Raw genomic sequence first — 16,720 nt, 5'->3', positions numbered from 1 at the left:
GAACTCCTTCTTATTTAATGAGATGAGGCAAAAATAAAACAACCTGGTGATGTGTATGTCTTTCTGAAGTGTTATAATATGATATTATTATTTCACCATGTTAACCAATAAAAGCTAAGAGTGTAGCAAAACAAAATCATTTATTTTGTTTCTTATGAATTTGTTATGCAGTTTTCAAGTTTCAAGGGTCTCTAAGTACATCTCCAATGGTGGTTGATACTAAATTTGTGGTCTTCCTTTTTTTAATGTGTTTTCTTTTTTCTTATTCATATTTTTTCTTGATGGACCCACATGTCATCCTCTTTTCTGTCTTGGTATCCGTGTAGTATCTGTTACTTCTTCAAGTAACCACTATTTAGTTGTGGTATTTATCTCTCCTCCACATTGGTCACTATCGTTTTGATACCTGTGTAGTACCTCTTGTTGAAAATGCTCTAAGAGCAACTCTAGCGGTTACCGATCTTTTTGAACCGTAAAAACGCATATTCGGTTCGGTGCTTCTCAGATCCATTTTTACCCGACCAGAACGGAATCCGAAAACCCGCCCGAAAACGTGGTATGCGGTATCTGTTCTAGAGTACGCGAAAAGGTACCGAAACTAAAAACACGGTTCGTTAGATAGAAATCAATAGTCCGACGGCTCATCCAAATGCGCACACACATAAACCTTATTCGACTGGAATTCGCACCCACACAGACCAAATTCGACCGGAAGTCACACACACAACAACCAAAGCCGATGGAGAACCGCAACCGCATCGTGTTCGCGTCGGCTTCTGGCTGGCGAACAACATCAATAGCTGGCGATGGGGCTGCAGAGGAAGAGGATGGGGCACACGGAGATGGAAGAGGGCGGGGTGCGCGAGGAGCGGCGACGCAAGCAGGGGCTGCGGGCCAGCAGCGATGGGCGCGAGTAGGGGCGGCGGCGGCGGCGGCGGGGCAGGAACGAGGAGCGGCGGGGTGGCGCGAGCAGGGGCTGCGGAGCAGCCGGCAGCGAGCAGCGGCGAGCAGCAGGGGCTAGGGCGGGGCCGGCGACGGCGGAACCCAGAGGAGGAGGATGCGGCGGCCAGAGGAGGAGGAGCGGAAAGCGCCGCCAACCATTTTATATGGTAGGCAGGGTACCGAGCGGTCCTGAATTCTTTCCCGAGTCTGAGTATGTTGGAATTTATCGGATCCTCGAAAAGAAAATTGGTTCTCGAGGATCTGTTCGGATCAATTTTTACCGACTAAACTCTTATATTAGCGGTAATTTTTCGGATCATGTCTTTTTACGGTATCTCCTAGAATTGCTCAAATGGTTTTTGGGTGCCAAAAACGTCACTGGTGACCACACTTCACCGGCGGTTTTGGATTCCAAACACGTCACGGAAGACCTCTAAAAATTATAAAATTCATAAATAATTCATGTAAAATCCGATGTCTTATTTGGTTAACATGGTGGAAAAATAATACTATGATATGGTATTTGTCCGGAAAATGATTTAGAATCAAGATCGTGATCATATATGAAAAAAAAAATTAGTTATCCTCAGAAACCACGGGTATTATTGCTTTGCAATGTTAACCATCAAAAATAAAGAATTTATAAAAAATAATTATATTTAAAATCCAAAACCATCACTAAAGAGGATGATCTTAAGTGGTAGTTGGATTTTTTCACCGGGCCATTTTTAAATCCCACCACTAAAGGAAGGGGTGGGGAGGGTGGGGTCAACAGTGACGGGTTTCAAAACCCGTCACTAAAGGGGTACACGAGAAGGGTATTGTGTAGTAGTGCCAGCAGGTGGTGGCCACACGAATTTTGTTCGAAAATTAGTTATAGTAAAGTTCAAGCCACCACTAGCAGGATTTTATGATATTTACGTAAATCTGGTCAAATTCGGTTCAAAACGCGGCCGAAAAATTGGTTACCAGTAATACGTTGAGGCCGGCCGGGGTGCTTGATGTGAACCGTCGTCAAGTCCGAGAGTGAGACCATGCCCCCATGACGCGCGTGTCCGAATTGGAGCGGAACTCGGGCCGGCGTCTCCTGAGTCCTGATTATCAACTCGACGGCAGCATAAAGCACGGGGCGCGCACGCACGAGCGGGGGACGTACGCGGCGTTGAATCCTTGTCGCCTCCGACTTCGATTCGAGATAGCCAGGTTCACCTGCACGTACGCACCGCTGCGCTGCCAGTTCCGATCGATCAAGAAATCGAGATGTCACGCCGCGGCCGGCATCCCAAGCCGGAGCACCACGACGCGCGGAAGGAGCCGTCGAGGCGGCGGCACCGGCACGGGCCAACGCGCAGACGGAGGACTCCCTCGCCGCCACCGCGGCAGCGGCGGGAGGAGTGCGACGACCGCCGCAGGCCGACGTTGGACGCGAAGGCGCACGAGTTCGTCGGCTCTGCTGCCTCTGCAGAGATGTCGAGGCCGCGCCTCCGGTCGGAGATCGGCGAGGTGCGCGGCTCCCTCGAGAGGATCAGCGTCGCCGAGTACATGGCCCGCGAAGCCGCAGCCACGGCCACACCCTCTCCCTCCAGGGCACCAGCAACACATGACACGGAGGCGCCATTCTCGGTCAGGCGTGACGACTCTGCGGTCCATGGCTTCGCCGGGACGGGTAACTCTTTTTCGTCATTACCAAACCCCCCTGTGCGTCGCACCAGCAATCAGCCGCTCTTTACCGCCGCTCCTGGGCTGCCGCCGTATCCGAATGCCGACGACAGTACCCCGGCCTCGAAGAGGAGGAAGACCACGATCCCAACCACAGTACTACTGGAGCCTCCTCCGATGAGCACCAACGCTCCTGCCACCTTCAAACCGCCTTCGCAGCAGACCGTGCCAGAACGGCGGCAGCACACGAACGCCTTTGGCATTCTCGAAGCGTTGCAGCATGTACCAGAACCTGAGCCGGACGTGCTGGCGCGGGCAGCGTCTCTCAGGACCCAGTTCGCCGGCATCATCAGCAAGGCCAACGAGACTCTCAGCGCCAACCGCCAGCAGAAGCTCAAGAAGAAGCTGCAGCCAAAGCCAGCAGCAGCAGCAGCCGATGATAATAATGCCATTGCCAGCGGCGGCAAAGGGGTCGCGGACGAGGAGGAGGACGAGGAGGCGGAGATGTGCCGCGAGGCTCTGCGGAAGGTGGAGGAGAGGAAAGCCCAGGTGGCCTCGCAAAGGAAGACGGCCCGGGAAGAGCTGCTGGAGGTGGAGAGGAAGGCGCGGCTCAACATGGACGAAGAAGCGCTTCCTCCTGGCGTGCCGATGGATGGCCGCCAGTGCAGCCCGGTGGAGGTCATGCTCGGCTTGTTTGTGAAACCGATGGACGACAGCGGCGACGAAGACATTTGATTTGAGACCAAATAGGACTAGCATGCTGCCACAGGTGTCTATTTGATAGTATGTCACAAGTGTCACGGTAAGCCGCCGGGGCTTCTTGCCTGTCTGAAGAATTCTCTTCAATTATTTGATTGTTACCAAACTTTATATGTACTACTGTACATTGGGCTGGATTTTTGAGATCATCAGACTAGGCCCGACATGTGTTAGTGACCACAAATGTGGAATTTGTGCCCCCCCCCAAGAGGCAGCTGCTGTTTGTTGTCGTGGCCAGAGTTGTGTACTCATCTCTGTTTTATTTCTACACGTCTGACAGTCTGAGTGATGTACTCATCTCTGTTTTATTTCTACATGCCTGAATAACTGTTATAGTTATTTTGGACCATTTATGTTTGATCCATGTTAGTGTTGCTGCATGATCATGAAATAATGGATGCTGCACCCCTGGGTTCCAAGCTTAAGTTTGTCGAAAATACTCATGTCAGAATCTCTAGCCGCTAACTAAAGCCATGAATCAAAATAAATAATTACATTCTACCCGCAAAAGAAAAAAAAATTGACCATGAAAATCACTGAATATGACAACAAAATTGTTCTTATTTCCCCAGCTAAGATTTTCATTAACATAAGACAATAATCATACAAGAGCTATGAGTTTACAGGACGATAGTACTAATGGTAAGTTTAGCACATCGCTTTTCAGCCAAAAGAGTGCAAAGTGAAGATATCTGAAGTTTGTCAGTGTCACTTTTCTCATGTTACAGGGAGTTACCATCATGTGGAGAATCAGGAGGAAAGATCATGAAGCTATCAAAGTATGACATCTCCATAAGATCTGATATATCTAGCTCTGGTGAACATGGGTCTGAGGTTCCCGCAGAATGAACATCATTGGGCTGGTAACTACCATTGGGTGATACAAGTGTGTTTGCATATTGTGATGGGACTTCAGGTGAAATATCAAGGCATCCATTTGATGGATCTATACCACTAACGGCTGGACCCATTTGTTCCTTTTTCTGTAAAGGCCTTTCAGAATTTACTGCAACAGTGGACACCTTCAGCTCCACTGGGCTTGACAGAATATCCAATTTCCTCCTGGTTCTTGCATGCTGCTCCGATCTAACAATTATCTTTTGAGGGGCATTGGCTGAATGAGCATCAACCGCTCTAACATACATGAAGTCAGCATTTTTTCCCTCCGACATATCAGCACTTTCACCTCTTTCTGTGAGGACCGGTTTAGATTTGGAACTTGTTGGTTGACCTGATGGCAGTTCATTCCTATCGAATAAACCTTCAGTCTCGTTCAGAATATCTGAATCACTGTTCTGTGGAACAGACATGTTTTCAAGCACGTCTGGAAGTTGTTCAAGCAATCCTGATGCCAAATATGAATCCAGTTTTCTTTTCATAGGACCTCTCCAGTAGTCCTTGAGTGCACCATTCGTCCTAGATGTACACAATGTAATAATTCAGTCATACTGAGAACATTTTGAAGAGATGCTTCCGAAATTATTATGATGTGAAGAATGGAATGCAACAGCACAGAAATTTCAATTTTGTTGAATCCTCCAATCTTACCTCCCAGGAAAATGTTTGACCATTTCGCGCCACTTAGTTCCATAAATTTGATGAGCACGAATCAGTCTCAACTCCTCCTGTTGTGACCACGCCTCTTTGTTTATTGCAGAATCTACTTTGTATCTCCACCTGTGTTTATCACCATTAGGCCCCTCCATACTCAATTTTTAAATACTTCTAATTGCTATCATTAAGTAACATAGTAGCAAGAGGATCTTGCAGGGTAGAAACCTTTTAACTGTTATCTACAAAAGATCTGCCACAGCACAAGTCTTGAGAAAACTGTACAATGTGTTCAACTAAACTCTTTGAATAACAGTATTATGTCCCTCACTTGGATTAAGAGTCACTCGACTAGTCACAAGACTAGTCCATGAGTGTGTACTTGGCTTCCTACATATACCATACCAATACACAACTTTCCCCAGAAGCAAGTATCTGATTTTATTGCTTGAAAAAGAAACATTCATAAATCCAGACTAGCAGTACACACAACATGCAAAAGTGTAACAACAGCTATAAGCTGTGTTTTTTCAGAGCAGAACAGTGGTAGGCTAGTAGACAATAATGACATTGCAGAATAAACAAAGCAATGGAGGTGAAAGATTGCAGTTTGTAGTGGGAAGCAAAGCATGCACAACCAAATAATGGATTTCAAGCAAAGAATGTAACTTGGATGTATGAAATGAATCAAATGAAGCTGTATCTAGATAGTACAATGAATCAACCAAACAGCACAATTTACCTTTGGCGGCATTGTTGTGCACTTCGGCCAGGTATAGCATGCGCAATAGTTTGCCAGTTTTTCATCCCATGTTTGTTTACCATTTGAGTGAGTATCTCATCTTCCTGAAGAACACCAAATTTGTTTGTCAGCAGGCATTAGGAACTAGGAAGGAAAACAAAGTCAAGAAGAATATCAAGATTCAGGGAAAATGATATAAGCTGTAGTCTAAATAACTTTCCTCTTCTGACCATTTTACTCTGGCATTTCCTTCAGAATTCATGATACTGTAATTCTGCTTAAGGCAGTGGACATCATTCTTGTGAATTGGTCCCCCTGTTTGAAACCAAGAAATGTAATATGAACACACAATCATTCTACTTGTGTTCCATGAAACCAAAAAATGTAAGATAAAAACACATCATTCTACGGGTATGTTAGGGTTGTAGCCATGCTTTGCCAAACCTTAGGCAGACAAGTTTGCCAAGTGTTTGGTTGAAGACACAGTTGTGGCATGCCACACTTCCTTAGCCCCTTGCACCACATGTCATAGACTCATTTTATAGCCAACTTATGCCACACATGTGGGAAGCAAATTGTCCACCACAAAAACTGTGGCATGCCAGACTTGTTGCGCAAAAGTGTGGCAGGGCGTGGAGGGCAACCAAACATACCCGACATAAAAAGGGAGCAAACTGAACCAACAGGAGTACAAGTGATAGTGAAAGATGCAAACAGATGAGATGGGTGAATATGTCTGATAGAACAATGATACCACAGTAATGACTAAACGCACATGCAAACTATAATGCCATACAGTAACGACCAATTATACATTGCTTTGCTGCGTTAAATTCTGAGAAACCTGCTTAGAAATAACAAGCTAGAACAGCCAGCACAAAGAAAATAAAATCCATAATATCAAAAGATCAAACTTTTAACAGCATTCTCTTTCATGGCATCAGGTTGGTGCGGTACCACATTCTCAGCAACCCTATCAGCCTTCCCTTATTGATTTGTTGAACTGACAGCCCTGCTACAAGATGAAGCAATAGTCAGCTGACCATTCTGCAGAGAGTCTGTCTGATTAACAACCGGATCAATTGTTTCTCATGTCTTACTAGAAAAAAGCTTCTATAGATCAGCACATATGAAGTTAACTTTATCTAAAATGAACATACAGAGAAGTATTATGCTAACTAAATGTGCAAATATGGTAAGTTTAAGGCCCAAAAATAAAGAAGACGAGAGGCAGCCTGGTAAGCAGATGTGTTAATATAGTCAGTTTAAGGGCCAATTTAGAAAAATACTGCTTCAAATTCGGCTAAACACGACCGGATCAGGGGCGGATCTAGATGGTGTGCCGGGTGTGCACCAGCGCACCCAGAAATTGTGGAGATCAGTGGGGGTTTGACTAATCTGAAACATGATCATACCTCAAAGCCCAATGGGAAATGGCCAAAGATTCCGAAGGGGATGGAGACAGCAGGGAAGCGATTCGCGGCGAGGAAGAACCGGGACGGCGATGGCGGCGGCGAAGCGCGAGAGAGATGTGGAGATTGGGTGGGGCAGAGGGTAGGGGCGGAAGGGGGGGGGGGGGGATGGGGGGAGGGCTGGTGGCGAGGTCTTCAGGCGTCGGCGGCGACGCTATAAGGCTACGGCGACGGCGGCAGATCCGCGTTCAGGTCAGGAGTCGGGAGAAGAAGAGGAATGAAATTGTACCGGATGGGGAGACTAGAGACCTACGGGGCACAGCCGCACAGGCACAGGCTCAGGCTGCAGCGTGGAGAGGGCAGGGGTGGAAACACAGCGACAGCGAGTATAAACAGATGCAAATCTGCCATGGAGCATTAGCTAAATATATGCGTATGTACTTTTCCGGATCTGTTACTTTTCGAAATAAACATTATATGTACGTAGACGTTTTTTAAACATAAATACATTTATATATGGACAAATTTGAAACGAATAATATGGATCGGATGGGAGTAGACAAAATTGAGACATTTAAGACAACTCCAGCCGTTTGGGTTGTGGGCCTGACGGAAATCGTTTCCCTGCCCACTTTCGTCCGTTTGGGTCGCCCACCTTCCCAGCGCTGCGGCCCATTTCGGGCGACCCATATTTGGCGTCCGAATTCAAATGCTTCCTCTTCTGCACCTCAAGGTAGTCTTTCATTTGCTCCTTCTTCCTTTGTTGCAACTTCTCTCTTCCGGCCTCTTTCTCCGACCAGATCTTCTTGAGGGTCTCTTCAAAGGTGAGATTGATGGCCTCACGCTTGGCCTCGCCCTTGGAGTTGGTCCTTCCCTTTGGCTGGACGGCTCGGGATGCTGCCTCGGTGTGGCCGGAGGTCTAAAGGTCGATGGTGTTGCCATCATGCTTCTTCCCATTTGGGGGGCTCTTCTTGGTGGAGACATAGAGCTCTTGCCACTTCGGAGCTTCCTTGAGGATCTGCCAATAATGGATCAAGCTAAATGGCTTCTTATACAACAATTTGAAGTACTACTCCATGAATTGGGACCGCTCATTGCAGTAATCCGAGTCGCCCGGATCAACGGTCCGTTCGGGGGCCGTGCCTGGCATTTCGCCAAACAGGTTGCGGCCAATCTAAAAGAGGAGGTTGGGAAAGGACGGGGCATCTTTGCCTGCACAACTGGTGCTGTTGCCGGGGAAGCGTTGAGGATGATGTCATCACCGGTGGGTGCGGATGGCGCCCATTCTGTAGTATCGGTGGAGTCCGACCTGGCCGACGAAAGTTTCGTCGTCCCGCCCGACGCATGCATCTTCGGTTGGGGCCGCAGGGGCCAACTCACCATGCTAGACTATAGCCGGCATCGTTGCGAAGCTACCGGGCGCCAAACCGCCATGTGCCATATTGCCGAAGGGAAGGATGGTCCGCACCACTTCCTCCTGTTCCTCTTTGGCGAGGGCAGCTTCACGGAGCTGCCGCTCCAGTTCCTCCTGCCGCTCCTGCTCTTTGGCGGTGGCTGCCTTTGCATCCCGCGCGAGCTTGCACCACCGCCGTTCTCCCCTCTTCTGGTACTCGATGGCCCTCGCCTCCAGGGTCATCTCCTTCTTCGGCTTCTTGAGCTGAGCGACGGGGGCGGGAGGGGCTAGGGCTGGGGATGCTGCGGTGGCGGTTGGGGCTGGGGATGCGGCGGCGGCGACGGGGGCTGGAACTCCGGTGGCGGGAAGATGGGCTGGAAAATTATTCTCCGCCATGGCGATGGAGAGCGGGAGTGGCAGTTGAAAGGGCATTTCTCTCCTAAGTGGTTTTGGTGGTGATGACAACGTGTTTTGTTATCTAATCTTGTGCTAAGCATTTCAGGGTTTATAAAGAACTCGACACAGGATGAATTGTGGACCCTCAAAAAGGAAAGAAGCGTAGTGGTGTTTTAGCGGCTTTTTCGGTTGATTTGAGTCGTAGGACATCCGTACTATTAAGAGGGGATCCACAAGGAAAGGTAACGGGTGAATCAATTTTACGTACACATCTACACCAAATTGCACCCACTAAAAAGCCTACCCAAAAAGGTGTGAAAAGAAAACATTTTCCAGAGTGTGTTCTGGCATCTCTGATTTCCAGGCGGCGAAAGTTCCGGGCTGAACCTCCGGGTGCTCTCTGTTAGTCCCGGGGGAATATGCGGAACTTCCGGTGAATATTCGGAACTTTCGGTCAACCGAAAGTTTCGGCTATCCAGCGGAAGATCCGGCCTATCCTGACCAGTGCATAACGGCTCGATTTTTGGGAACCCACTTATATACCTCTTCATCCCCAACGAGCCAAATGACCGAACAAGCAGCCAAGAACACCACCTCTCACCTCAAGAACACCTCAAGCTTAAATCTCCAAGATCTTCCTCTCTAGCCACTCATAACTCTTGATTCTTTGAGGATTGGAGGAGAAGATCTTGATCTAGGGTTTCACCAAGTCAAAAGTTGATTCCCCTTGTTTTCTTTGTGGATTTCGTTTCTCTTGGGTTGTTGGGAACCCTAGACGGAAACGGTCACCTCGAGCTCTCCCTTGGTGATTGAGGAGCTCGGGGCTTGGATTGGGAGCCCCCGATTGAGTTGTGGAGTTTGCCCCGGTCAAGTTTGTAAGGGTTCGGCGTTCGCCCTCAAGGAAGCCATTAGTGGAACTCACCTCACCTTTGTGGTGTTGTGAGAGCTCATCCCACCTTTGTGGTGCGGTGAGTTGGAGAATAGAGTGAGCCTTCGTGACGTCTATACCTTTGTGGTAGAGCACTCCTCCAAACGGAGACGTACACCAATCCCAATAGGTGGAACTCCGGTGAAATCTTCGTCTTCACGTGTGGTATCATTTCCCCTTCACATTCTTGCTATCTATTGTTACTTTGGCTATTGCATTTCATTCTAGTGTTGCATTCACTTTAGAGAATTTAGCAAACCCCTAGGATTAAGTGTTTATATCTTTCAAGAAAAGAAAAAGAAAAGCTAAAATTTGTTAGTCTCCTATTCACCCCCCCCCTTTAGTCGACCATACCGATCTTTCAGCAGTGGGGAAGAAGGGGGAAATGAAATGGTGTCGGTCGCAGGTAGGAGGGCCATGGGTATATCGAGGGCGGACAAGCGGAGCTCCATTTCTCATGCAAGCGCGATGCCAACCTAGCCCAGATTTGGGCTAGGAATGGGTCGCGCCAGACCGAAAAGTGGACGCGGTCGGAAATGCGTCGCCCCACTGGACCGCAGTTTCGTCCATTTCCACCGAAACGGACCGGTCCGGCCGAAATGGGTCGGAGCGGATACTATCCGGCTACGGATGCGAATGCGAATACCGAGTCGGCAGGGCCTGCGCCGTCCGACTGCACGGTCACAACAATAGCGGTGACCTGAACCGGAGAAATTCCTGACAGTAGCACACCTACAATACCAAAATCAGTGAGATTAGATATTCAATTGATGGAGAAAATTAGAGGAATAGGGTTAGGATAGAAGGGGGCTGAGGGAGGCGAGGTGAGGACAGGCACCACGGCCGCTGAGAGCAGGCACAGAAGAGAGAGGGTGGCAGAGAGCATGCACTGGAGAAGGAGAGAGAGCCAGGAGGAAGATAAAGATGTTTATAAATTCTAAATTGATCATAGTGGCTTCTTATCGAAAGGGATTCGTGCAATCTAAACGGTCCTTGTGTTTGAATTTGGGTGAGGTGGGTGTACTGGAGCATAAATGGCGTTTAGTTGATGTGGATGCTTGTGCGGCTTTTCAAAACTCATGAGGTTGATGGAGTTTCATCATCTAACACATGGAGGAACGTTATATTGTGAATTACAATACAGAGGTATGGCAGAGTTTCTACCTTTGTTGGAGATATATTTTTTTGGTTGTTTCAATATTATGGCTGTTCTAAAAACAATTAAGAAAAGAGGAATTTTGTCGTGCATCTAATCAGAAAGTGGACTGCTAATCTTCATGAAAAGAATGAGTTAAAATCAAAAGGAAGAAAACAACCAGAAGTCCAACCGGCACCATAGCCATCCAATTAATTGGACGCCGCCTACGTCGTCTTGCAAGTTTATACTCTTTAAACAGTTCTACAAGTACTTAGAAATGTGTCCACTGCACACCACGTTGGCTGTAACTGGTGGAATGGATCACACAAGCTAATCTTCACTCTTGGATTGTTTGAATGAGTCAAAAGGGTAGCGAATTTCTACGAATTTCCCTTCGCGTTTGTCAACTTTCTTACGCACATATTACCTAACGAAGCGTGCGTATTTAGCCTTCAAATCCAAGCCCCCGTTGTTTTCTGCCCAATGAGCAGCAGACGGTTGTTTGAAAGCCGATCAGGTCATTACATCAGAAATCTTAATATCCGGCTTGGTACTACTCCTTGTTTAATCGTGGCGGACCTGATCAAAGAGCGGTGCTTTGTACTACTCCTTGTTTATTAATCCGGCTTGGTACTACTCGTTGTCTTTAATCCTCTGTCACTTGCCTTTCACCTAAACAACACGCAAACAAGTTCGTCTGAAATGTTCTTGGACGCCGTGATTAGTTGTCCCTGCCGGCTGCTATATATACATACGTTCTACACAATTCAGGGACACTCGAAGCGATCGATAACACTGTCTCTTCTCGGAACCAGACATGTGTTTACGTACAATTTTCTCTTGTGCTCTGCTACTGTTGACACTGCTGCTTCCTTCAGCTAGTGCGTCGAGCAAAGTAAGATCAATTTTTGTTTTGACACTGTCTCTGCAAGACGATTTTACTCGCACTAACTCGGTTTGTTCTGATTTTTTTATTTACTTTTGAGTCAAAATTTCAGCTCTATATTGTGTATATGGGGGAAAAGAAACATGATGATCCAACCATGGTCACAGCGTCGCACCATGACGTACTAACCATTGTTCTTGGGAGGTACCGGCTGCCTAATATACGGAGTATCAGAGTTCATGTTTCATCTTATACTACAGTACATATTATTAACACCAACTCGAATTGTTTGCTCACGTTTTCGTCTACTTTGCAACAGCAAGGATGAAGCTTTGAAGTCGATAGTTTACAGCTACAAGCACGGGTTCTCTGGGTTTGCGGCGATGCTCACCAAGTCCCAAGCCGAGGCACTTGCAAGTAATAGTCATTCCGATAATGGCATGAGCATGTTATCTTCTATCATCCTTGCTTGCATAACTGACATCAGAAACTAACTAATCAACACATGTTCCGGGTGCAGAATTTCGTGAAGTCGTGAGCGTGAAGGCTAACATTTACCACGAATTGCACACAACTCGGAGCTGGGACTTCCTTGGCCTCGAGTACAACCAGCCACCACAACAACCGGGCGGCCTCCTCCAGAAAGCAAAGTACGGTGAAGATGTCATCATCGGAGTGGTCGATACAGGTCTGTAATCAGGAGGAATCCAAGATTGACATCGCGGTGATCAAACTTTGCTGAGCTCCATGTTTGTGTAATTCCAGGCATATGGCCCGAATCACGAAGCTTCGACGACAACGGGTACGGCCCCGTGCCAGCAAGGTGGAAGGGCACATGTCAGGCCGGCCAAGAGTTCAAAGCCACGAACTGCAACAGAAAGATCATCGGTGCGCGGTGGTACTCCAAAGGCGTCAGCGAGGAGTTGCTGAGGAGCGAATACACGTCTCCCAGGGACATGCACGGCCACGGCACGCACGTCGCCTCGACGATCGCAGGTGGCCAGGTGCGGGGAGTGAGCTACGGGGGGCTAGCCACCGGCGTTGCACGTGGCGGCGCGCCGCGAGCCCGGCTGGCGATCTACAAGGTTTGCTGGGTCGGCCGGTGCACGCACGCGGCGGTCCTTGCGGCCATCGACGACGCCATACATGACGGCGTGGACGTCCTGTCGCTGTCGCTGGGAGGGGCCGGCTTCGAGTACGACGGGACGCTGCATGCCGTGCAGAGGGGGATCTCCGTCGTGTTTGCTGGCGGGAACGATGGACCCGTGCCGCAGACGGTGACCAATGCTGTCCCGTGGGTCACCACGGTGGCCGCAAGCACGATTGACCGGTCTTTTCCGACCTTGATGACGCTCGGGAGCGATGAAAAGTTGGTGGTACGTACGGATAAGAATTTGCAAAAGAGTATTAATTTATTACTCGGTAACAAATACTCCTCGGAGTACTTATAAGGTTCTTTGAAAATTGAAACGCAGGGAGGCATGCCTGCAGCTTAGTTTTTAGCTTTCCTTGATTTAATTTGTATATCTGCTTTCAAACGCAGGGGCAATCACTTCACCACAATGCATCTGCGATCAGCAGTGACTTCAAGGACCTTGTTTACGCGGGAAGGTAATGAAATAAATTGAGCACTCACCTAACACATTTGAGCGATTTGCTGTCCGCCACTAATTTGACTAATCACATGGTCGAGTGATTCTGAAGCTTTTCCAATTTAAAACTTTTATGCATGCAGCTGCGACCCTCGGTCACTTGCGTTGAGCAATGTCACCGGCAAAATCGTCTTCTGTTATGCACCGGCGGCAGCAGCCATCACGCCGCCGCGGCTAGCACTTCCTCTAGCCATTAACTATACCATGGAGGCCGGGGCGAAGGGCCTTATCTTCGCACAATATGCTGCCAATGTCCTTGGCCGCCTAACCGCGTGCAATGGCATTATGCCCTGTGTGCTAGTGGATTTTGAAATCGCACAAAGAATTTTCTCCTACGGGGTTATCGCAGAGTGAGAACATGTCATTGTCTCAAACAAGCTAAACGATTTTTTTTTCTCTTCTCCGGGAATTCGTCTCTCCTATGTTTCATGTCAGGAGTCCAGTGGTGAAGGTGTCGCCTACTAAGAGTGTTGTCGGAAATGGGGTGTTGCCGCCGAGGGTCGCTTTATTCTCATCAAGAGGCCCGAGCCCCTTGTTCCCAGGCATACTCAAGGTATAGATCAAATCAATTTCCTAACGCAAAACTACTGCAGAATATTTAGAAATTAAACATCTCTATTCCGAACAGCCTGACGTGGCTGCACCCGGAGTTAGCATCTTGGCTGCCAAGGGCGACTCCTACGTGCTCTTTTCTGGCACATCCATGGCATGCCCTCATGTCTCGGCAGTCACCGCGTTGCTCAAGTCCGTTTACCCAAACTGGTCGCCTGCTATGATCAAGTCCGCCATTGTCACCACAGGCATGCCAAAAATTCTTATAAATAACTCTTGCATTGTATCTATGATTAACTCGTTTCATGGTACTTGTTGCAGCTTCAGTGACCGACCATTTCGGTATGGAGATCCAAGCGGAGGGGGTCCCAAGGAAAGTAGCCGATCCCTTTGACTTCGGTGGTGGCCAAATAGACCCAGACAGGGCCGTTGACCCTGGCCTTGTTTATGATGTGGATCCAAGGGAGTTCAATAGTTTTTTTAATTGTACACTTGGATTTTCAGAAGGTTGCGACTCTTACGACCTCAACCTCAACCTCCCGTCAATTGCCGTGCCGAACCTCAAGGACCATGTCACAGTCCGACGCACTGTCATTAACGTCGGGCCAGTGGAAGCCACCTATCGAGTGGCTGTTGCGGCCCCATCGGGGGTAGAAGTGTATGTGGATCCATCCATCATCAGTTTCACCAGAAGTAGTAGCAGAAATGCGACGTTTATGGTGACATTCACGGCAAGACAAAGAGTGCAAGGTGGATACACCTTTGGGAGCCTGACATGGTCTGATGGAAGTACTCATTTGGTGAGAATTCCGGTCGCAGTACGAACAGTGATACAAGAATTTGTTGCCGATACATCTTAAGTTTATTGGTTGCTGATATTATTGGTTGACACCATATACTCCGTCGGACCTTTTTACATGTTCATTTTTAAGAAGTTGACAAACAACAACTAAATGTACTTTTGCTGGAGCATGATTGGAAAATTTACATTATAAAACATAAACAAGTTAATTTGATGTTGTCGACAAAAACATCACAATGCTGCATAAGAGCATCCACAAAAATCAACTCTTAGTTAACTCCAAAAAAATAAATGATGCAGATGAGAGAGAAGATTACAGACTCTTAGCAAAGTGTAAATTAAGAGCTAGCTAAGAGTTGACCTCGTTATCACTGTACACTTTTAAAAATAGAAGTTTAAGGACCCACCTTGCATGCACTTGTCAATTTTAAAAATAGCAAAGTTTAAGGACCCAAATAAAAGATGGTATTATAATTTTATCTCTAAGGGACACATGGACCAGGCACACGTCATCTCTTCTTACTTCGTTTGCCACGGTTCTGAGGAGTAGATTCCTCAGCGAACACCACTGGAGCCACATGGATTCCATTACCTCCCGACGCCAGAAGCTGGGATGAGCTCATGGGCTAAAACCTCTAGATCAGCAGGAGGGAAGCTCTCTCGATGGTGCCAAAGATGTTCACGAAGCTTGTGCGCAAATAGGTATTAAACACCCTTGGATCCAAAGGGGGTGCCGCTGCTCTTCTTGTTCTTCAGAGCCGGCATAACCTCGTACCACAGAGGGTGTCTCGCAAACTGGAGGTTGGAAGAGGCACATGACCTGTCTATAAGGGGAAGGAAGTGTGCACCCCACGCCAAAGGTTGTGAAGTTCTTCCGAGATGCCGATGAGAAGAGAGTATGAGATTTCAAGCTTCGGCGGGCAAGGAAATGAACTCGGATGGATTTACTTGAAAGAGAAGAGAAAGACAGAAGGGGGGCTGGTTAGAGGAGAGTGCAAAAACATTTGTCAACTCTTCTCACCAAAAGCAGAGTAGGGGATCGAGAATGAGGAGGTGGATCCAATCTTAGGGTAGCTCCGAAAATAAGTTAGCGCTACTCCTATACACACACATACCCCCCTTACCCTTCCACTCCAACCGGCAGCGTCAATGGAGGGAAGGGGAAGGGAGGCAGATGAGACTAATACGTGGGGTCAAACATGGAGCTTCTGAAGACAGCGAGGACAAAGGAGAGGCTAATAGGTGAATATTAGTTTTTTTAATTGTAAAGAATGTGAATTTTACATGCTTTGGAGATAGGCCGCTGGTTGCATGATAAGTTTGTACCATATGTTTCACTGGGTTGGTTGCTGGCCGTGTTAAATGGGTTTTGTTTTCTGATGGGAGAAAGACCCGGGCAACCATTGACCATCAAATTTTCTACAAAAATAACGGCCTTTAGAACATACGGCCAAGTTAGTTGAGATCCCTACGGCACAAATGAGATGACCAAACACAAGATTGGACCACTTAGGGGACTGATTGGAAACGAGTTTTGGAGCCCAATACCTGTATATAACTTGCAACCTCCCCAAAAAGTCCGACCGAGGTTCAAAAGCCTGCTTGGTTCGCTGTTTTTAGTTTTTTTTTTCGCTCATATTTCTCTAAGACGCCCGGGAAAGATTACAGACATGAGGAGGCTCGGAAAGAAATGTGGTGAGTTCATGAGAGGGGCCACCGGAATAGCCCCAATCAGTGTATTAGGAGGGTGTCGTCGTGACTGGTGAGACAGAACTCCTAGAGTAAGATTTGACCGACATGGTGATGGCTTATAACCAATTTCACTGAACCTAGAGATTACTACCACCGTTGTGCATACAACACTGACTCGGTTAGTCTGAAGGTCAGCATCGGTCGGCTGTCTCGTGC

General features: G+C 47.8%; 3 protein-coding genes across 6 annotated transcripts; 2 read left to right on the top strand and 1 right to left on the bottom strand.

Moving 5' to 3' along the window:
- Positions 1-2,202: 2,202 nt before the first annotated feature.
- Positions 2,203-3,336, top strand: LOC104583991 (serine/arginine repetitive matrix protein 1-like). The gene has a single exon (XM_010238053.1). The coding sequence runs from the start codon at positions 2,203-2,205 to the stop codon at positions 3,334-3,336; it is 1,134 nt and encodes a 377-aa protein (XP_010236355.1).
- Positions 3,337-3,901: 565 nt separating this feature from the next.
- Positions 3,902-7,415, bottom strand: LOC100845090 (transcription factor MYB3R-2). Of its 3 annotated transcripts, none has more exons than XM_010235825.3 (6): positions 7,069-7,415; positions 6,611-6,668; positions 5,870-5,968; positions 5,654-5,753; positions 4,909-5,037; positions 3,902-4,776 (listed from the first exon to the last, which is right to left on the bottom strand). In XM_010235825.3, the coding sequence occupies exons 3-6, from the start codon at positions 5,913-5,915 to the stop codon at positions 4,083-4,085; spliced, it is 969 nt and encodes a 322-aa protein (XP_010234127.1). In that variant the 5' UTR covers positions 5,916-5,968; positions 6,611-6,668; positions 7,069-7,415; the 3' UTR covers positions 3,902-4,082. The 3 variants fall into 3 exon arrangements, with proteins under 3 accessions (XP_010234127.1, XP_014756287.1, XP_010234128.1); XM_014900801.2 differs by having other exon boundaries at positions 5,654-5,757; positions 5,884-5,968; XM_010235826.3 differs by having other exon boundaries at positions 6,611-6,665.
- A 4,036-nt stretch (positions 7,416-11,451) lies between these two features.
- LOC100827895 (subtilisin-like protease SBT3.8) lies at positions 11,452-15,023 on the top strand. 2 transcript variants are annotated; one of them, XM_024461694.1, is made up of 10 exons: positions 11,452-11,815; positions 11,907-12,010; positions 12,126-12,223; positions 12,327-12,494; positions 12,572-13,182; positions 13,350-13,417; positions 13,542-13,808; positions 13,894-14,011; positions 14,087-14,258; positions 14,332-15,023. In XM_024461694.1, exons 1-10 carry the CDS (start codon positions 11,738-11,740, stop codon positions 14,868-14,870), a joined length of 2,223 nt encoding a protein of 740 aa, XP_024317462.1. In that variant the 5' UTR covers positions 11,452-11,737; the 3' UTR covers positions 14,871-15,023. The 2 variants fall into 2 exon arrangements, with proteins under 2 accessions (XP_024317462.1, XP_003572346.1); XM_003572298.3 differs by having other exon boundaries at positions 11,460-11,815; positions 11,919-12,010.
- The last annotated feature ends 1,697 nt before the right edge of the window (positions 15,024-16,720 follow it).

The sequence above is a fragment of the Brachypodium distachyon genome, chromosome 3 (genome assembly GCF_000005505.3).
Source record: "Brachypodium distachyon strain Bd21 chromosome 3, Brachypodium_distachyon_v3.0, whole genome shotgun sequence".
NCBI lineage: Eukaryota > Viridiplantae > Streptophyta > Magnoliopsida > Poales > Poaceae > Brachypodium > Brachypodium distachyon.
The sequence above is the reverse complement of the archived record's forward strand: the minus strand, read 5'-3'. Positions and strand labels throughout refer to the sequence as shown.